The sequence below is a fragment of the Lithobates pipiens genome, unplaced genomic scaffold (assembly GCF_037356315.1).
Source record: "Lithobates pipiens isolate NorthernLeopardFrog02 unplaced genomic scaffold, aLitPip1_a1.2 Scaffold_13, whole genome shotgun sequence".
Taxonomy (NCBI): domain Eukaryota; kingdom Metazoa; phylum Chordata; class Amphibia; order Anura; family Ranidae; genus Lithobates; species Lithobates pipiens.
In genome coordinates this window covers 548573393-548595725 of record NW_027507718.1, presented here as the reverse complement: position 1 = coordinate 548595725, position 22333 = coordinate 548573393, and the positions used below count along the sequence as shown (strand labels likewise).

General features: G+C 48.0%; 1 protein-coding gene across 1 annotated transcript in view; it reads right to left on the bottom strand.

The window, feature by feature from the left end:
* Positions 1–376: 376 nt before the first annotated feature.
* LOC143975827 (uncharacterized) overlaps positions 377–22333 on the bottom strand; it is a 46857-nt gene continuing 24900 nt past the window's right edge. Inside the window, exons 2-3 of the mRNA XM_077478393.1 lie at positions 19875–20255; positions 377–702 (exon numbers count right to left, since the gene is read on the bottom strand). Of these exons, the coding sequence (XP_077334519.1) occupies positions 479–702; positions 19875–20255 (605 nt within the window). The 3' untranslated portion in view covers positions 377–478. The remainder of the gene's footprint in view (positions 703–19874; positions 20256–22333) is intronic.

Sequence of the window (22333 nt, the reverse complement as noted above, 5' to 3'; positions counted from 1 at the left end):
TCTAGACCTTCCTCTTTTAGCAGATGATCAAAGCTCGCCACAGCGCCTAGAGGCGATTCAGTTTGCATTGTGCGCTATACAAGTATTTCATTCATTCATTCAGTGTGACGAAACGCGTTAGTTTGTGTATATTGTGTCAATTCACACATAGCCAATAAAGTTCAACAAGAAGAGCACCCTGATATTCTGGCATTTTATTACCATGGATTGACAGTATTGGGGATGGAACATCCCAGCCTGAGCACCAGTCTCTAGCATTTAATCTTGGAGATGGGGTTAGATCTGTGCTTCTAATCTTGGATACATTGACTTATATTGTGCTATGGTATCAGGATAGTTGGGCAGATATAGGTCTAATGGGAGAGTTCATGGAGGGGGGGGGGGGGGGGGGGGCACCATGCCATCTTTTTCCACCTGTCAATATATGTGAGGAAAGTCTAGTCTTTGACAGTCACAAGGTTCAGAAAAGTAGGCACGACTAACGGTATTTATAGAGCCGAGACAACATTCTCTGCCTGTGGGCCCTCCTGCCTTGGATATGGAGGGCAAGAAAGACTAGAATAGTGATGAGGACGGAGGACAGACGACTGCTGAGGATGATCCAGGCCGAGGTGGGAACATCCACACCTCTGTTGTTGCAGGAGCAGTTAAACTGTCTTTCCAACGATGGTGCCTTGTCCATGGTGAACGCATTCTCCAGACCTGGAATGAGAGATGACAATTTTGAAATTTGATGTCCACCATCGTTATGTCCACCCTATCACAACTTTCTACTAGTGCCACCATGAGTCAGTAGGCCTAAAATGGTAACAATGCTGAGAGATAGAGATGTATACAATGCAGTGATATGTTTTCTGTGGCCCATAACTCAGTGCCTAATGACATCTCTGACCCAGACCCAACCAGAGGTTATCCTCTGATTGTGCCGAAATTTCTTCAAAATTAGCATCAAAATCAAATTTTGTTTGGACGAATTTTGCGTGGAAAAAAAAATGCATGGCTTGGTTACAAAACAAGGTTTTCAGGGTTCTCTTCAGTTACAGTGATATATCGGCCATAGCATTTCCTTTTATGTTAGATGTGAATGGGTGGAGCCTAATTTCTATCTGGGTTGATTTTACCACACTTCTTATACAGCCAGAACCAGTGGTGGAATACTGGAAGATGAACAGGAAAGTTAGAGTAATGCCCCGTACACACGGTTGGATTTTCCAACGGAAAATGTTCGATGGGAGCTTTTTGTTTCGGAAATTCTGACCTTGTAGACGGCTCCATCGGACATTTTCCATCGGAATTTCCGACACACAAAATTTGAGATCTGGATCTCAAATTTTCCGACAACAAAATCCGTTGTCGGAAAATTCCGATCGTGTGTGTACACAATTCCGAAGCACAAAGTTCTACGCATGCTCGGAAATCAAGCAGAAGAGCCGCACTGGCTATTGAACTTCAATTTTCTCGGCTCGTTGTACGTCACCGCGTTCTTGACGTTCGGAATTTCCGACAATCTTGTGTGACCGCGTGTATGCAAGACAAGTTTGAGCCAACATCCGCCAGGAACAAATCCCATGGATTTTGTTGTCGGAATGTCCGATCGTGTGTACGTGGCATGAGTTACAGGGAAATTTTGTGTTGGAGTTACAAGAAGGATTCGTGTTGAGGTTACACTGAGGGTTAATGTTAGTGTTACAGGGAGGATTAAGGTTTTGGGGGTTAGTAGAAGATTTTCAAGTGTTAGGGTTACAGGGAGGATTAGTGTGAAGGTTACAGTGAGGGTTTGTGTTAGGCGGGTTAGTGTAAGAGTTGGGGTATTACGGGGGATAGTGTGAGGGTTACAGAGAGAATTAGTGTTAGGATTAAAGGTAGGGTTAGTGTAAGAGTTAAGGTATTATGGGGGGGTTAATGTCAGGGTTACAGGGAGGGTTAGTGTCAGGATCAAAGGTAGGGTTGGTGTAAGAGTTGGGGTATCACAGGGGAGTTAGTGTGAGGGTTAAAGAGGATTAGTGTTAGGATTAAAGGTAGGGTTAGTGTGAGAGTTAGGGTATCACAGAGGGTTAATGTCAGGTTTACATCGAGGATTAGTGTTAGGTTTGAAGGTAGGGTTAGTGTAAGCCCTTGTACACACGGTCGGACATTCTGACAACAAAATCCGTCGGATTTTGTCCGAAACTTGTGTTGCATACACACGGTCGGATAGAATTGTCGGAAAATCCGATCGTACGTAACGTGTTGACGTTATTTTGTTACGACGGGACTACATTCAGGCTAGTAGCCAATAGCTTTGGTCTAGGAATTTGATCTGAGCATGTGTGGCACTTTGTCCAATCGGAATTCTCTACACATGATCGGACAAAGTCCGATCGGATCATGTTGTCGGAAAGTTTTATAGCCCGGCTCTAAAACTTTGTCCGTCGGATATTCTGACAGAAACAGTCCGATGGAGCCCACACACGGTCGGATTATCTGACAACACGGTCCGATCGGACATTTTCCATCGGAATGTCCGACCGTGTGTACAAGGGCTAAGAGTTAAGGTATCGCAGGGGGATTAGTGTTAGGATTAAAGGGAGGGTTCGTGTGTGGGTCACTAAGAGTTTGTGTTAGTATTAAAGTGAGGATTAGGTTCACAGGGAGGTTAGTGTAAGAGTTTTGAGTGTTAGTGTTAAGGTCATAGGGTGGATTAGTGTTAGGGTTACAGGGAAGGTTAGTTTTCCAGGGGGTTAGTGTAGGAGTTACAGGAAGGGTCAGAGTTAGGGTGACATGTGTGGGGGGGATTAGTGTGAGGGTTTCAGCAAGGATTAATGTTAGGAATACATTACAGGTAAAGTCAGTGTGAGGGGGATACAGAGTGGATTAGTGTTACATAGAAGGTTAGAGTCAGGGTTACAGGGAAACTTTGTGATTAAGGTTAGTGAGAAGGTCAGTGTTAGGAATACAGGACGGATTGGTGTTAAGATCACAGAGACGGTTCCTGTTAGTGTTACAAGGAGGATTTCTGTTACTGGGGGGTTAGTGAAAGAGTTACAGGGAAGGTTAGTGTTAAGGTCAAAAGGGGGAAATTGTGTTAAGGTTACACTGAGGGTTTATGTTAGTGTTACAGGGAGGATTAGGGTTACAGGAGTTTAGTGTAATGCCCCGTACACACATTCGGACTATCTGGCGGACCAGAGTCCGCCGGACAATTCAATTGTGTGTGGGCTCCAGCGGACTTTTTCTTCCCAAAAGTCTGGCGGACTTAGAAAGAAGACTTGCTTCAAAATTGTCTGCCGGAAACCAGCTCCTGTCGAGAAGTCCGCTCGTCTGTATGCTGGCCCGACAGACTTTCCAAATGAACGGACTTGCCCACACATGGACCAAAATCTGTTCATTTTGAACGTGACTTCAAGTACGACTGGACTAGAGAAGGAAGTCAATCTTGCCGATGGAAGCGGTGAAATTGACACCTTGCGATGTTGTGGTGATGTTATGTTGTGGTTAGCATTTTGAATTTTATTACGGTATGAATGAATGAAAAATATTTGTATAGCGCACAACGCGTACTGAATGGCCTCAAGGTGGGGGAGGGGAAGCCAGTGAAGGGATTGGCAGAGAGGGGCAGCAGTCACGGATCGGTTAGTGAGGTGTATTAGTCTAGCAGCAGCATTCATAATAGACAGAAGGTGAGAGGAGCCTGCTTAAGGGTCGGCCATTAAGGAGAGAGTTGTAGTAGTCATCATGGGAAATAATCAAGGAGTGAATAAGTTGCTTTGTGGTGTCATTAGTCAGGAAGGGTCAAATTCTGGAGATGTTACGGAGGTGAAGGCGGCAGAATTTAGCCAGTGATTGGATATGGGGGCTGAAGGAGAGGTCAGAGTCAAGGATTACACCCAGGACCCTGGCATGTGTGGAGGGACCAATGGTTGTGTTGTTGATCTTAATGGTGAAGTCAGGGGGGGGGGGGGGGACCGGGAAGGAGGAAATATAACAAGCTCAGTTTTAGAAAGATTGAGTTTGAGGAAGTGGTGTGACCTCCATACTGATATGTCTTTCAGTAAGTTGGAGATCTGTGAGGAGATGGAGGGGGTGAGTTGAGGAGTGGAGAGATAGATCTGGGTGTCATCGGCATAGAGGTGGTATTGGAAGCCATGGGAGGTTATCAACTGGCCCAGGGAAGAGGCATAGAGCGAGAATAGGAGCGGCCCAAGGACAGAACCTTGGGGTACCCCAACAGAGAGAGGAAGGGGAGCGGAGGAGATGGAGTTGTAAGTGACACTGAAAGTGCACTGAGATAGGAGGAAAACCAGATAAAACAGAAGCATAGAGGCCAAGGGAGTGTAGTTTGCTGAGGAGGAGCAGGTGGTCACATGTGTTGAAGGCAACAGAGAGGTCTAAGAGTATGAGTATGGAGTAATGGCCATTGGTTTTAGCAGTTAGTAGGTCATTGGTGAGTTTTAGTAGGGCAGTTTCAGTAGAATGTTGAGGATGGAAGTTGGACTGTAGGGGGTGGAGAAGGTTGTTCATGAGGTAGTGACTCATTCTAGGATGGACAAGGCATTTGATGAGCTTGGAGGCAAGTGGGAGCAAGGAGATGGGTATTAAGTTATTCAAACAGGTGGGGTCTTGTGAGGGCTTTTTTTAAGTATAGGGGGTAACCAATGCATGTTTGAGCGGAGAAGCAAAGGTGCCAGAGGAGAGGGAGAGGTTGAAGATGTGGGTTAGGGAGTTTAGGATAAAGTGGGAAGGTGGTCGCAGTAATTATGAGGGGTCATGGGACAGGTGGGGAGGTGGGCCATGGAGAGGAGTTTATCAACTTCATCGGTGGTAACTGTTCAGAAAGAGGAGAGTATTGAGCGTGGTGTTGGACCTGATGTGTTGGGTAGGAGAGGAAGTTGAATGCTGGATATCTCCTTGTGAATTGTGTTGGTTTTGCTTTTGAAATGGTTGGCAATCTGTTGAGCGGTAAGCAAGTTGGTGGGTGGGGGCAGTGGGGGGTGAAGTAAGGAATTAAGGGAAGAAAAGAGTTGGCAAGGTTTGGAGGAGAGGGTTTTGATGAGAGTGTTGTAGTAGGTTTGTTTAGCAGTGTGGAGGCATGAGTTGTATTTGAGAAGGGAAGATTTGTAGAGAGTAAAGTCTTGCAGGGACTTAGATTTATGCCATGCTTGCTCAAGAGCACAGCTGTGTCTCTTGAGACTTCTGGTGTTGTCTGTTTGCCAGGGTTGTGGCAGATGGGGCCTTGTTCTGCATGTAGAAAGAGAAGCAAGTACGTCTAGGGAGGATGACAGCGTGTTGTTGTAGATGGAAGTGGTTAAGTCTGGGCAGGACAGGGGTGCAACTTTACCGTAAAGGCCATCAGAAGCAGAATGAAGAAGGGAAGGGTTGAGGTTGTGAAGGTTTCTGTGGGTAGTGGTTTGTGGATTGGCAGCATGGGAGGTATGAGACCAGGAGCGTGTGAAATGGCTAGGGTTGTGATTGGAGAGAGGAAAGGGTTTGTTATAGATGTTGCAGGGAGTGCAGCGAGAATACGAGGTCAAGAGTATTGCCATTGGTGTGGTGGTTTGTGTCCATTGTGTTAGGTTAAGAGGAGGTTAGGTTGAGAAGTGGTTGCAGTCAGGGCTCGAGTCCTGTGGGAACGCATGGGAACGGCGTTCCCGTACTATTTCCACAACGGGAACGCCGTTCCCATTAGTCGTCTGAGGCTATTCAGTGCGTAGTCCGCTGCTCCTCAGCAGCCCGAGTGACTGGTTGCTAGGCTAGGGCCACTCCGCCTCTAGCAACCGGTCACATGACGTCGGCCGTACACGTGGGCATGCACTGAAGTCAGTGGGCAGTGCGCATACGGCCTCCAGCGCAGCCAGCGACAGACACACACCGCTTGGATCCGGACTACCCAGTGCCAGACAGTCCAGGCCTCCTGGGGCCACAGCGGCTGCACTGCTACCAGTTTACTTCTCTCCCGAGAAGTAAACCAGGTTAGTCACTAGTGTGTTATTAAGTTGCACTCTGCAATACCCCGCCAATACTCTGCAATACCCCGCCAATACTCAGCAATACCCTGACAATATTCTGCAATACCTGCCAATACTCTGCAATACCCTGCCAATACTCTGCAATACCCTGCCATACCCTGCCAATACTCTGCAATACTCTGCAATACCCTGCCATACCCTGCCATACCTTGCCAATACTCTGCATTACCCCGCCAATACTCTGCATTACCCAATACTCTGCAATACCCTGCCAATACTCTGAATTACCCAATACTCTGCAATACCCTGCCAATACTCTGCATTATCCAATACTGTGCATTACCCAATACTCTGCAATGCATTACCCAATACTCTGCATTACCCAATACTCTGCAATACCCTGCCAGTACTCCGCAATACCCTGCCAGTACTCCGCAATACCCTGCCAGTACTCCGCAATACTCTGCCAGTACTCTGCAATACCCTGCCAATACTCTGCAATACATACCTTGCCAGTACTCTGAAATACCCTGCCAATACTCTGCAATACATACCCTGCCATTACTCTGCAATACCCTGCCATTACTCTGCAATACCCTGCCAATACTCTGCAATACATACCCTGCCAATACTCTGCAATACATACCCTGCCAATACTCTGCAATACATACCCTGCCAGTACTCTGAAATACCCTGCCAATACTGTGCAATACATACCCTGCCAATACTGTGCAATACATACACTGCCAATACTCTGCAATACCCTGCCAATACTCCGCAATACCCTGCCATTACTCTGCAATACCCTGCCAATACTCTGCAATACATACCCTGCCAGTACTCTGAAATACCCTGCCAATACTGTGCAATACATACCCTGCCAATACTGTGCAATACATACACTGCCAATACTCTGCAATACCCTGCCAATACTCCGCAATACCCTGCCATTACTCTGCAATACCCTGCCAATACTCTGCAATACATACCCTGCCAGTACTCTGAAATACCCTGCCAATACTCTGCAATACCCTATCAATACTCTGCAATACCCTGCCAATACTCTGCAATACATACCCTGCCAATACTCTGCAATACATACCCTGCCAATACTGTGCAATACATACCCTGCCAATACTGTGCAATACATACACTGCCAATACTCTGCAATACCCTGCCAATACTCCGCAATACCCTGCCATTACTCTGCAATACCCTGCCAATACTCTGCAATACATACCCTGCCAGTACTCTGAAATACCCTGCCAATACTGTGCAATACATACCCTGCCAATACTGTGCAATACATACACTGCCAATACTCTGCAATACCCTGCCAATACTCCGCAATACCCTGCCATTACTCTGCAATACCCTGCCAATACTCTGCAATACATACCCTGCCAGTACTCTGAAATACCCTGCCAATACTCTGCAATACCCTATCAATACTCTGCAATACCCTGCCAATACTCTGCAATACATACCCTGCCAATACTCTGCAATACATACCCTGCCAATACTCTGCAATACATACCCTATCAATACTCTGCAATACCCTATCAATACTCTGCAATACCCTGCCAATAGTCTGCAATACATACCCTGCCAATACTCTGCAATACATACCCTGCCAATACTCTGCAATACCCTATAAATACTCTGCAATACCCTGCCAATACTCTGCAATACATACCCTGCCAATACTCTGCAATGCATACCCTATCAATACTCTGCAATACCCTATAAATACTCTGCAATACCCTGCCAATACTCTGCAATACATACCCTGCCAATACATACCCTGCCGATACTCTGCAATACTTACCCTGCCAATACTCTGCAATACATACCCTGCCGATACTTACTTTGCAATGCTTACCCTGCCAATACTCTGCAATACATACCCTGCCACTACTTACCCTGACAAGACTCTGCAATACTTACCCTGCAATACCCAGCAATGCCCTGCCAATAATCTGCAATACCCAGCAATAATTTGCCATACCCTGCCAATACTCTGCAATACCCTGCCAATACTTATCCTGCCAATATTCTGCAATACCCTGCCAATACTTACCCTGCCAATACATATTCTGCTAATACCCAGCCATACCCATGCTCAGCCAAAATATTATTGGGGGAGATGACGTGGATATTACAGTGGGGGAGATGTATATTGCAGTGGGAACTATATGTTGGTGAAATTTTCACAGGTTTTTGCAAAATCAATTATTATTTGCTGATCCGAAAAATGATCCGATCTGTGACTCTGATCCAAGGAATGATCCGATCCGTGAATCAGTGAGTTCACCCATTGTGTTGATTATTCTGTTTGACAAGTTAACTTATTTTCTTTTTGCAAACTGGCAATAAATGTTGTACTGTATTTTCTGTGAAATATATATGCATATGAGCGTACCTTTTTTTTTTTTTTTTTTGGTGGGGGAGTGGATCTTGGGTGGGAGTTCCCACACTTTTTTCCCCAGGACTTGACCCCTGGTTACAATATTAACATTGATTGGAATGTTAAAGTCACCTAGGATGATGGCAGGTACTTAAGAGGAGAGAGAGTAGGGTACTCATACAGAGAAGTCATCCAGAAAACGTGACACTGGTCCAGGAGGCTGATAAATGACTGTGACCCTCAGACAAGCTAGAGAGAAAAGACGAATGCAGTGCACTTTGAAAGAGCAGGGGGAAATAGAGGGAAGTGTGGAAAGTACCTGGAAGGTGCATTGTGGGGAGAGAAGTCCGACACCACCTCCTTTTTCATCCACTGGGTCTGGTGGAGTGAGCCCAGAGGAGGCCACTGTTGGACAGGGCAGCTGGAGAGGTAGTGTCGAATTCCTGGAGCCAGGTTTCGGTAATAGCAAATAGATTAAGGGATTTGGAGAGGAAAAAGTCATTGACAGAAGCTAGTTTGCTGAAGACCAAGCTGGGAATATGAAAGAGGTGGGCCGACTTGTGGAATCAGGGGAATTGGGATGAGAAAGTGGGAGTTATCACTACTGTTGGAGGAGGTAGACAGACAATTTTGGGGGTGGGAAGTGGGTGTGGGAGGGCCGGGGTTTGGTGCGATTTCCCCAGACATTAGGAGTAGTAGGAGGGTGAGGGTGGTAAGGCGGGAGTGGGATTTATAGGAGGGCAGTGGAATGGAAGTGGTGATACTGTGTGGGCTTAGAATGAGTAGGAGGTGATAAGTGCAGTAATATGGAGTGGGCAGAAGAGAGGGAGATATGTATGGGTTGGGGAGTGAAGAGGGTGGGGTAAAGAAATGAATGTTTGAGGAGAGAGGATGTTATAAAAAAGATTAGTGTGAGCATTTTGGAGGGTGGGGAGATGGGAAATTTAGAGGATGGAGGGTAACGTCATGTAAAATAGGTGTGGAACACTAAAGAAAAGCCCATAGCAAAAGAAAGGAAGAAATAAGCGCAGGACTACATGAAATGGGACCCTGTAAGCTGGGCTAGTGAGGGTTAAATTATTTATTATTTCCATGCAGGGGACAGCCGCCGCAGTCCCCAGTGGGTCACAGACACGACGTACTCGGGGGGCATGCCTGCTGGAGTGCTACAGCTCATCCGCGTCCTCTCAGGCTAAGCGTGGCTCGGGCTATCACCCTCAGACACCGCCAGTTCCCGCCGCACAGACCAGGGGAAGTGCGGCACCATCCCTGGTGGATGTTTCACCAGAGATGGCGGCTCAGCGGGGGAGGAGTCGCACGGGAACGGGCCCATACACCAGGGTGGCCAATGTCACCCATGCACCTGGATCCAGCCGGGATTCCAAGGGCCACAGTGGAAGGGAGGAGAAGCAAGGACCCTCCTACCTCCGGGGGGGTGAAGAGGTCATACACCACCGCAGCCAGGATCAGCAGTCCCGCGGGCCAAAGGCACAGAACAGAGGGCGAGCTGCTAGGGCCTTCTGCGGCCGGCAAATCCTCACCAGTGCAATATCTAGGCGGTCTCCAAGAGTCATTCGGAAGGTGAGCTGTCCAGTGAGGAGGAGGTGGTCGCCCCGAGGAGGTCGGCTACGGTGGATTCTGAATTGACGGCTATGGAACCACGTCCTGGTTGGCCCGGTAAATCCATGCCTAATGTTGATGCTTGTTTTCAGTCTTCTCCTGTCCCTGTGTCTGGGTCCAGAGGTGGAAGGGCCCCGAGGGAACATGTCCATTCAGCATCAGGGAGTGGGGTCTCTTGCCCCCCCCCCCAGTCCTCAGGCGTGGGGTCAGTCACGTCTGGGGAAGCCACGGCCATGCAGGACCTATTGGAGGGGCTAAGGTCGTTGGTGCAGTATTTTGATGCAGGCGCACCGGTGCGATCTCCGACTACAGTGGGGCTACAGCTTGTTCATCAGTGTTTGAGACGGTACTATTCCAGGCGGCATTTGTGTTGGCATTTTATGGAGCCCTCAGGGTGGGGGAACTGGGCAGCCTCGACTCGGTGGTCAGGCTTTTCATCCACCGTTCAAAGACGGATCAAGCTGGCAGGGGGGCTCACATTGAGTTGCGCCAAATAAAGGGTTCCTTCACAAGCCCTGTGAAGACGGCGATGGCTTACTTACGGCTTCGCCCAGCAGTGTCTGGTTCTTTTCTGATCCATTCTGATGGTTTGGCTTTATCTAAGTTTCAATTTATATTGATACTGCGGCGCTGCCTTTCAGCTGCCGGTGTTGAGGCCACTGACAGTGTGGTAGTTAAGCGTATTGGTAGGTGGGAATCTGACAGATTCAAAATTTACATTCACCCCCATTTTATTTAATAGGGGTTGGTTGTTTTTAAAAAATAAAAAATAAACAGAAAAAAAGGGTTGGTGGTGGTAAGATGGTGATGGGTGTGTGTGTGCTATGTTTCACTTTTCTTTCAGATCATACTTGATCTGGGTTGTGCCGGAAGTAAACAGGATATCCAGATGGGATAGGCCCCCCGGCTGTATTGGTCATACATGCAGGGGGGTAATGACCTGGGGGTTAGATCTACTAGGCACCTGATAAGGGACATAAAATGTTATGTGCTGTGACTGAAAGCGGCTTTCCCACACACGATAGTGGTATGTGGCCCGCACCACTTGTCGTCTTGCCCGGTGGGTGGCTAAGATTAACAGGGCCCGTGTTAAGGTCAATAAAGCGGTTGGGAGGTTCATTGCCTGGAATGAGGGTCTTGTGGTCAGGCATGAGGAGCTTGAGTTCGAGACATTGAGATATCTCCGTGGGATATGGAGTTCACCTTAATGAGGTGGGTACGAACCTGTGGTTCTTAGGTTTACAGGAGGGAATACAGCGAGCAGTTCGTTGTTGGTGGGACACAAAGGTGTGAGGCTTCACACTTTCCGCTGTGGGTCTTTGGAGGCATTTGGAAGTAAAATTATGGAATTAAAGGTTTGGGACACATCTGAGGTATGGGTTCCCGGTGAATGCCAGTTACGTGGTTAACTGGGAGTTTATGGTTGGGACACATCTGAGGTATGGGTTCCCGGTGAATGCCAGTTACGTGGTTAACTGGGAGTTTATGGTTGGGACACATCTGAGGTATGGGTCCCCGGTGAATGCCAGTTACGTGGTCAACTGGGAGTTTATGGTTGGGACACATCTGAGGTATGGGTCCCCAGTGAATGCCAGTTACATGGTTAACTGGGAGTCTATAGTTGGGACACATCTGAGGTATGGGTCCCCAGTGAATGCCAGTTACATGGTTAACTGGGAGTCTATAGTTGGGACACATCTGAGGTATGGGTTCCCGGTGAATGCCAGTTACGTGGTTAACTGGGAGTTTATGGTTGGGACACATCTGAGGTATGGGTCCCCGGTGAATGCCAGTTACGTGGTCAACTGGGAGTTTATGGTTGGGACACATCTGAGGTATGGGTCCCCGGTGAATGCCAGTTACGTGGTTAACTGGGAGTTTATGGTTGGGACACATCTGAGGTATGGGTCTCCCGGTGAATGCCAGTTACGTGGTTAACTGGGAGTTTATGGTTGGGACACATCTGAGGTATGGGTCCCCAGTGAATGCCAGTTACGTGGTCAACTGGGAGTTTATGGTTGGGACACATCTGAGGTATGGGTCCCCGGTGACTGCCAGTTACGTGGTTAACTGGGAGTTTATGGTTGGGACACATCTGAGGTATGGGTCCCCAGTGAATGCCAGTTACATGGTTAACTGGGAGTTTATGGTTGGGACACATCTGAGGTATGGGTCCCCGGTGAATGCCAGTTACATGGTTAACTGGGAGTTTATGGTTGGGACACATCTGAGGTATGGGTCCCCAGTGAATGCCAGTTACATGGTTAACTGGGAGTTTATGGTTGGGACACATCTGAGGTATGGGTCCCCGGTGAATGCCAGTTACGTGGTTAACTGGGAGTTTATGGTTGGGACACATCTGAGGTATGGGTCCCCGGTGAATGCCAGTTGCGTGGTTAACTGGGAGTTTATGGTTGGGACACATCTGAGGTATGGGTCTCCCGGTGAATGCCAGTTACGTGGTCAACTGGGAGTTTATGGTTGGGACACATCTGAGGTATGGGTCCCCGGTGAATGCCAGTTACGTGGTTAACTGGGAGTTTATGGTTGGGACACATCTGAGGTATGGGTCCCCAGTGAATGCCAGTTACATGGTTAACTGGGAGTTTATGGTTGGGACACATCTGAGGTATGGGTCCCCGGTGAATGCCAGTTACGTGGTTAACTGGGAGTTTATGGTTGGGACACATCTGAGGTATGGGTCCCCAGTGAATGCCAGTTACATGGTTAACTGGGAGTTTATGGTTGGGACACATCTGAGGTATGGGTCCCCGGTGAATGCCAGTTACGTGGTTAACTGGGAGTTTATGGTTGGGACACATCTGAGGTATGGGTCCCCGGTGAATGCCAGTTGCGTGGTTAACTGGGAGTTTATGGTTGGGACACATCTGAGGTATGGGTCTCCCGGTGAATGCCAGTTACGTGGTCAACTGGGAGTTTATGGTTGGGACACATCTGAGGTATGGGTCCCCGGTGAATGCCAGTTACGTGGTTAACTGGGAGTTTATGGTTGGGACACATCTGAGGTATGGGTCCCCAGTGAATGCCAGTTACATGGTTAACTGGGAGTTTATGGTTGGGACACATCTGAGGTATGGGTCCCCGGTGAATGCCAGTTGAGGCGATTCAGTTTGCATTGGGCACTATACAAATTACTCATTCATTCATTCAACTGGGAGTTTATGGTTATCTGCTGAAGGTGGTTCGTCCCTGAGTCGGATGCAAAGCGACAGGGACCATAAATGGTTAAGCAGAGATAAGGTAAAGAGTTGGATACGTAGTGCCTCCAAGGATCGTCAACCAAAATGTTTATGCCTTCTTTTGGTTTATACTGTTAATTATTTTATTTAATAAAGGGGCTGTAAACGGCTAGTTTTATCTCGACCTTTGGTGCCAGACTATTTTTAGTAGCAATAATAAGGGGCTACAATATGGGTCAAATGTTCTGGGTATTAGTGGTAAAATATAAGACAGTATACATAGGGGTTACCCTTTTATGTCTGTACTTGCTTTTTTTTTTGTAGCCGTGCCTTAGTCAAAGTGCCAAACGCTTGTCGCAACTGGCCTGGACAGAGTGCAGTGCAAGAGGGGGCAACAGGAGAAGGTTAAATAAGTCACACTTTCAAAAATAAACTACTAGTATAGTATACAAGTATAGGTAAGTATGCCTTTACACACACACACATGAAATTTAATGGCATCCCAGTCTTAGTCCGTAGGGTTCAATATTGAGTTGGCTCCGCCCTTTGCAGCTATAACAGCTCCAACTCTTTTGGGAAGGCCGTCCACAAGGTTTAGGAGGGTGTCTATGGGGAATGTTTCACCGTTCTTCCAGAAGCGTTTTTGTGAGGCCATTAAACTTCCTGTGTGTGTGTAAAGGCAGGCATCCCAATACTTTTGACAATATAGTGTATTTGAAAAACAAATGGGTTACAGGGAACGTTAATGTTATGGTTACAGGTAGGGGTATTGTGAGAGATACAGGGGGTGTCAGTATGAGAACTGCAAGGGTTGGGGGAAGGCAGGGCTGGACTGGGACAGAAATTTGGCCCTGGACTTCATTCAGACCGGCCCACTTACATTTTGAGTGTCCCATCAGCACCCACTTACATCAGAGGGCCCCATCACCAGCCCCCTTACAACAGAGTGTCCAATCAGCACCCCCTTACATCAGAGTGTCCCACCAGCACCCCCTTACATCAGAGTGTCCCATCAGCACCCCCTTACATCAGAATGTTCCATCAACAGCCCCTTACATCAGAGTGTCCCAGCACCAGCCCCCTTACATCAGAGTGGCCCACTGAGCCATCGGCCCACCGGGAAACTCCCGGTAGTCCCGATGGCCAGTACATGCCTGGGGGAAGGGGGGGGGGGGTAATGTGAAAGATACATAGGGTAAGTTATGACTCTTTCTGCTGGGAGACTTGATTTGCTGACACAAAAAAGGAATATATGAGAAATATATGTAGAGAGAGAGACATCCTGAGAACCCCTTCAGAGAAGAGCTGTAGGCGTGTGAAGGTTTGGTGGTGGGTATGTCTCGTCTTTTATGTCTCGTCTATAGAGCATTACGTGCACAGAAGTGGTAGAATGGGTTAATCTCTCTGAACACAGACTACTGAGCCATCTCTCAGATGTAAGCTGGAAGTGCGGCATGGACCCCCCTGACCCCCCCAGGTGTGTACGCCCCCCCCCCGCTGTATTCAATTGACTCCATTCTCAGCAGGAGCTCTGTGCTTTCTATCTATGACTGTCTCTACCACTGACAGCTCCTAGGGGGCCCCAGGGGGCCCCCCGCACTCACGGTGTGTCAGCTTCTCTACTGCACTGTGTAAAAGATCTGCTAATGAAAAATAGTCATGGCCGTGGTTTCATCTCTCCAGCAGTCATCAAAAAGACCAAAAAAAATACTTTTATATTGAAATACCGGTGTAGTGTTCACAAGTACGAGTCATGTAGCGAGTCATCGTACACCGTGCTGTTCCATATTTCCATTAAAGTGCTCATCTGCATGTCAACCAGTGCAAAAGGACAAATATAATTTCCAATTGCTCTGAGCAAATTGATAGAGAGGAAGAGTAGAGCAACTGTACAGCACTGCGGTATATGTCAGAGCTACAGTTGTGTGAAAAAGTATTTGCCCCCCCCCCCTTTCCTTATTTGTTTTATTTAAAAAAATTTTGGCATATTTCTTTATCGGGCAGATTTGGGTCATTTTTCTTCTTTTAACATCGGTGACCTTTTGCCCTGCACAAAATCGCGGCAAAACGCAGTAAAATCACTGTAAAAACCGCTGCAAAATCGCAGTAAAAATGCAGCAAAATCGCAGTAAAAACGCCGGCCAAAAAAGGCCGCAAAATCGCGGTAAAATCGCTCGATATTCTGCCTGAAAACGCTATGTTCACGTGTGAATGGGGCCTTAAATGATTCGGATCATCAAACTAATTTTAATATTACACAAAGCTACTCACTGTTGTCCCTGGTAATAAGGTGGTTGGTCCCTTATTGTGACAGCTTCCCCTCCACCTCCGACCACGACAGGTTCCCCCGGGCCGGCAGAACCGTCACTTCTGGTTGAACTGCAAGTCGCAGTCCAAACCCTACGCTGCTCTCTCTTGTTTCTGGATAGGCCCTCAGACAGCCTAGTAGCCACATGTCCCCGGGATAGGCCTCAAGCACTGGCCTAGCAGCCCGGGGGCAGCACAACACACATCCACCCGGACAGCCGTCCAGGTTCCCCCAGCAGGCCAAGGGATTCAAGAAAACCCCTGCCCATTGGCTGAGATACCCCATATACACCTAATCTGTGCTTACAATGCTCTTGTCTTATCTAATGTCCTCAGGTACCCGGGCCACCTAGCGACAGAAGAGAGAATTGCAGCAATTCCAGAATTAGGGCGAAGTCAGTTGATCCCCTAGCAATTGGCCAAGGCAACTATCACTTGTCAAATACATTTAAGAGAAACCCTGCCTAAACATCAGGGTGCTACGTTACATTTTCCTAAATAATAATAATAATAATAAACAAAAAAACATAATAAATATAACTTCCTCCTCGTTGGATTACCTTTACACAGACTATCCCCCCTCCAGTCCATAATGAATGCCGCTGCCAGACTCATCCACCTTTCCAGCCATTCAGTGTCCTCCACCCTTCTCTGCCAATCCCTCCACTGGCCTCCATTCAGTGTCCTCCACCCCTCTCTACCAATCCTTCCACTGGTCTCCATTCAGTGTCCTCCACCCCTCTCTGCCAATCCCTCCACTGGTCTCCCTTCAGTGTCCTCCACCCCTCTCTGCCAATCCCTCCACTGGTCTCCAGTGTCCTCCACCCCTCTCTGCCAATCCCTCCACTGGCCTCCATTCAGTGTCCTCCACCCCTTTCTGCCAATCCCTCCACTGGTCTCCATTCAGTGTCCTCCACCCCTCTCTGCCAATCCCTCCACTGGTCTCCATTCAGTGTCCTCCACCCCACTCTGCCAATCCCTCCACTGGTCTCCATTCAGTGTCCTCCACCCCTCTCTACCAATCCCTCCACTGGTCTCCATTCAGTGTCCTCCACCCCTCTCTACCAATCCCTCCACTGACCTCCATTCAGTGTCCTCCACCCCTCTCTACCAATCCCTCCACTGGTCTCCATTCAGTGTCCTCCACCCCTCTCTGCCAATCCCTCCACTGGTCTCCATTCAGTGTCCTCCACCCCTCTCTGCCAATCCCTCCACTGGTCTCCAGTGTCCTCCACACCTCTCTGCCAATCCCTCCACTGGCCTCCATTCAGTGTCCTCCACCCCTCTCTGCCAATCCCTCCACTGGTCTCCATTCAGTGTCCTCCACCCCTCTCTGCCAATCCCTCCACTGGTCTCCATTCAGTGTCCTCCACCCCTCTCTGCCAATCCCTCCACTGGTCTCCATTCAGTGTCCTCCACCCCTCTCTACCAATCCTTCCACTGGTCTCCATTCAGTGTCCTCCACCCCTCTCTACCAATCCTTCCACTGGTCTCCATTCAGTGTCCTCCACCCCTCTCTGCCAATCCCTCCACTGGTCTCCATTCAGTGTCCTCCATCCCTCTCTGCCAATCCCTCCACTGGTCTCCTTTCAGTGTCCTCCACCCCTCTCTGCCAATCCCTCCACTGGTCTCCATTCAGTGTCCTCCACCCCTCTCTGCCAATCCCTCCACTGGTCTCCATTCAGTGTCCTCCACCCCTCTCTGCCAATCCCTCCACTGGTCTCCATTCAGTGTCCTCCACCCCTCTCTGCCAATCCCTCCACTGGTCTCCATTCAGTGTCCTCCACCCCTCTCTACCAATCCCTCCACTGGTCTCCACTCAGTGTCCTCCACCCCTCTCTGCCAATCCCTCCACTGGTCTCCACTCAGTGTCCTCCACCCCTCTCTGCCAATCCCTGCACTGGCTTCCACTCACCCAACAAATAAAAAATTCAAAGTACTAACAATAATTTACAAAGCCGTCCATAACTCTGCCCCCAGCTACATAACTGACCTAGTCCCAAAATACCAACCAAACTGCCCTCTACGGTCATCCCAAGACCTCCTGCTCTCTATCTCCCCTTGTCACCTCCTCCCCCATGCTCGCCTCCAGGATTTCTCCAGAGCTTCTCCCATCCTTTTGAACTCCCTACCCCCAATCTGTCCGACTGTCCCTTAATCTACCCATCTTTAGACGATCCCTGAAAACCCTTCTCTTCAAAGAAGCCTATCCTGCTTCTAATGCCACGTACACACGATCAAATTGTCCGGCGTACTTAGTCCAACATACAATCTGGCGGACTTTCTACCAAAAGGACTTGGCCACACACGGACACACAGAAAGTCCAACGTTCACTTGCGCGATGACGTACAGCACGTACGACGGGACTAGAAAAAGGAAGTTCAATAGCCAGTATCCAATAGCTTCCTTTTTCGTACTTGCTTCTGAGCATGCCTCATTCTTAGTCCGCCGTACTAGCATACTGACGAACGTATTGTCAGCTGAAACCCAAGTCCGACGGGAAGATTGGTGTGCAAAAATACTTTCTTAGTCCGCCGGACTTCAAGCTGGAAAAGTCAGCTGAAGCCCACACACGATCGAATTGTCCGCTGAAATGCGTTTCGGCGTACTAAGTGTGTACGCGGCAAAACTAACACTGTTTTACTTCCTCCATCAGCTCATCCCCCCACAGCTATTACCTTTTGTATCAATTGCCCCTTCCTTTTTAGATTGTAAGCTCTAACGAGCCGGGCCCTCTGATTCCTCTTGTACCAAATTGTAATGTAAATGTAATGTCTACCCTCATGTTGTAAAGCGCTGAGCAAACTGTTGGCGCTATATAAAACCTGTATAATAATAATGATATATAATAATAATGTCACAGTAGATGATGATGATGGACCCAAAGGGTGATCAGCGACAGCAGCAGAATCAGAAAAGACAGGAAAAGTGGGTAGAAAGCAGAACCCATGGGTAGTCTAAATTAAAAATAAAATCAAAGTCAAGCACAGAGTAGCTAGAAAAATAGGCCTAACGCTTTTCGTCATACTTACAAATATGTAAAAGAAGGAAAGAAAAGTCCAAGCAGCAGCTGGGCCACCATTAGAGTGAACCTGTTGCATGGGGAAAGCACCAGTTTTTATGGTCCTTTAAGACATATCCAATATTGAGCATAAGGTGGCCACACCCACTTTTTCATGTTTTTTTTTCCCTTCCATATTCTCCCTTGTTCTGAATTTCTGATGTTATTAAGTATGCTACAGGTATATGGGGAAGACAATCATTATGGGTTCTACCTCCTTCGCATAATGTCCTGTTACTGTGAACGTGTACCAGGATCTTACTAAGGATTGCTCAGCGACCTAAAGCAGTATAGAACTAGGCCAGACGTAAGACACGGTTCTTACTGTGAGTCTGGCCATAGCTGATGGTAGTATTCTTACCGTGTGTCTGGCAATAGCTGATGGTAGCTTTCTTACCGTGAGTCTGGCCATAGCTGATGGTAGCGTTCTTACCGTGTGTCTGGCCATAGCTGATGGTAATATTCTTACCGTGAGTCTGGCCATAGCTGATGGTAGTATTCTTACCGTGAGTCTGGCCATAGCTGATGGTAGCGTTCTTACCGTGAGCCTGGCTATAGCTGATGGTAGTATTCTTACCGTGAGTCTAGCTATAGCTGATGGTAGTATTCTTACCATGAGTCTGGCCATAGCTCATGGTAGTATTCTTACCATGTGTCTGGCCATAGCTCATGGTAGTATTCTTACCGTGAGTCTAGCTATAGCTGATGGTAGTATTCTTACCATGAGTCTGGCCATAGCTCATGGTAGTATTCTTACCGTGAGTCTGGCCATAGCTCATGGTAGTATTCTTACCATGAGTCTGGTCATAGCTCATGGTAGTATTCTTACCGTGAGCCTGGCCATAGCTGATGGTAGCGTTCTTACCGTGAGTCTGGCCATAGCTGATGGTAGTATTCTTACCGTGAGTCTGGCCATAGCTGATGGTAGTATTCTTACCGTGAGTCTGGCCATAGCTGATGGTAGGGTTCTTACCGTGAGTCTGGCCGTAGCTCATGGTAGTATTCTTACCGTGAGTCTGGCCATAGCTGATGGTAGTATTCTTACCGTGTGTCTGGCCATAGCTCATGGTAGTATTCTTACCATGAGTCTGGCCATAGCTGATGGTAGTATTCTTACCGTGAGCCTGGCCATAGCTGATGGTAGCGTTCTTACCGTGAGTCTGGCCATAGCTGATGGTAGGGTTCTTACCGTGAGTCTGGCCATAGCTGATGGTAGGGTTCTTACCGTGAGTCTGGCCATAGCTTATGGTAGTATTCTTACCGTGAGTCTGGCCATAGCTTATGGTAGTATTCTTACTGTGAGTCTGGCCATAGCTGATGGTAGTATTCTTACCGTGTGTCTGGTCATAGTTGACCGTAACGTTGATGTCAAAAGATTTGGTCTGATTATTGTCCATCATAGAGACCCTGTACATTCCACTGTCCTCCATCTTCAAACGTTGGATAATCAGAGATCCATTCTCTGGAAATACCTTCATCCGCTTCTCATAGCCATCAGTAGGGAATAGCGTAATAGTCTTTTGCCCGGGGCCATCATCTCTAATGGTACAAATAAGCAGGGGGTTCTCCGCCGTCTGGATAAGGCGAAACCATCGTATCTGAAACCAGCTGACCCGTGTGACCATGTGGTAGGACACAGAGAGCAGGATGGAGCCATTCTCGTACCCCGCCACGTCCTTCTGAGCCAAGGAAATCGTAAAGTTGTCGTCAGCACCTGACAGCGGGCGAGATAAAAAGAGCAGTTTTTGTATGTGAGAGATTACAAAGATTTAAAGGTCCAGTTCACCTAAAACTGCTATATCAATTACTCAATGCTGGCGGGCTGAACATGCTGGAGACTGTGAGCTATAGCCAGAGATTGACATAGTCCACCAGACTTCACATATAATTGGAAGGAAACCTGCGCCCACAGAAATACGGAAGATGCAACTGCCGACCACTCCTAATACTGCTTAACTTTCGGACTGTCATCCTGATCCAACAGCTTCAATATTTTCTGAGACATTGACCTGGGGAAAGTAAAGGAAGTGGGAGTGCAGCCCAAATCTTGATCTGGGACAGCAAGGACTTAAAGTAGAAGGCAAGTCAAATCCTAACTTAGCTTAAATCTGCTCCCACCCACAGACTTTGCAGCGAAGGTCCGCCGGACTTTCCAAAACGAGCGGACCTGCCCACACACGCCCGTACTTTTCCGGCGGACTAGGTCCGGCAGACAGTCCACCAGACTTTGGCGGGAGTCTGCCGGACTTTTGAGGGTCCCCTCAATGTCCATATCAGACCCTTATCCGAGCATGCAGCCTGGCCGGTCAAGAAAGGGGGTTGGGACGAGCGAGTGCCCCCCCCTCCTGAGCCATACCAGGCTGCATGCCCTCAACATGGGGAGATGCTTTGGGGAAGGAGGGGCCCTGCGGCCCCCCCACCCCAAAGCACCTTGTCTCCATGTTAATGAGGACAAGGGCCTCTTCCCGACAACCCTGGCCGTTGGTTGTTGGGGTCTGCGGGCGGGGAGATTATCAAAATCCGAGAGCCCCCTTTAATAAGGGGGCTCCCAGATTCCGGCCTCCCACTCTATGTGAACGAGATGAGTATGGGTTACATTGTACCCCTGCCCCTTATGATGTCACAGTCCAAGCATCCTCCGGGACTGTGACAGGTTCATTGTACCCCTACCATTAAAAAAAAAAAAAAGTGTCAAAAATAGTAAAAAAAGACAGGAGACACTTTGGGACAAGTCCTTTATTAAAAGATAAAAAAATAATGTCTGCGAGGTAAATCCATCTCACGCCACCCGATGGACTGAAAAAAGAAAAAAAAAAGCCGCAACAGCTCCGCCTCCATGGGCGGCTCCCACCGAGTGATGCTTCTTCTCGGTGACAGCTGTTATATAGCTGAGGGTGGGGCTACTCGGTGACGTTAACGTACAGGATCTGACATCACATGGCAAAAAAGGAAAAGAGGGGGGGACAAGAGAAAGTATCCCACCCTCTTTTCCTGCAGATAGCCAGGTTGCAGGCTCATACAAGGGTCTGGTATGGATTTTTGGGGGGGACCCCTACGCCATTTTTTTTAAATTTTGGTGAAGGGTAACCCTTTAAAATACATACCAGACCACTGGTATGGATTTTGGGGGGGGGGTGCTTTATGCCATTTTTTTTTTAAATTTCACGCAGGGTTCCCCTTAATTTCCATACCAGACCTGAAGGGCCCGGTATGGATTTTGGGGGGACCCCCACGCATTTTTTTTTTTTAATTTTTGGTTTGGAGTTCCCATTAATATTCATACCAGACCCGAAGGGCCTGGTAATGGACTGGAGGGGGGGGGGGGGGGGGGGAATCCATGCCTTTTTTCTCAATGAGTTTTATCTATATTGCCGAGACCCGACAATTCATTACAGCTGCGATCAGTTTTAAATGACTTTTTTCCTTTATAAATATCATTTTGCTGTGGTATTGTTCTAAACATGGGAAAACTGCGCCAATTTATAGGCATATTATAGACAACCCCCAGGCACAATATTTAAAGGAATATTTCATTTTTCACTTTAAGCATTATTAAAATCATTGCTCCTGAAAAAACGTCCCTTTTTAAAACTTTTCTGTGCATTGATACACGTCCCCTGGGGCAGAACCCGGGTCCCCAAACACTTTTTATGGCAATAACTTCCATATAAGCCTTTAAAATTAGCACTTTAGATTTTTCGTGTAAGGCCGCGTACACACGCGGGGACTGTTCGGCCAACTTTGTCCGCTGAACAGTGTTTCGGCGGACAGTCCGCCCGTGTGTGGGCTTTC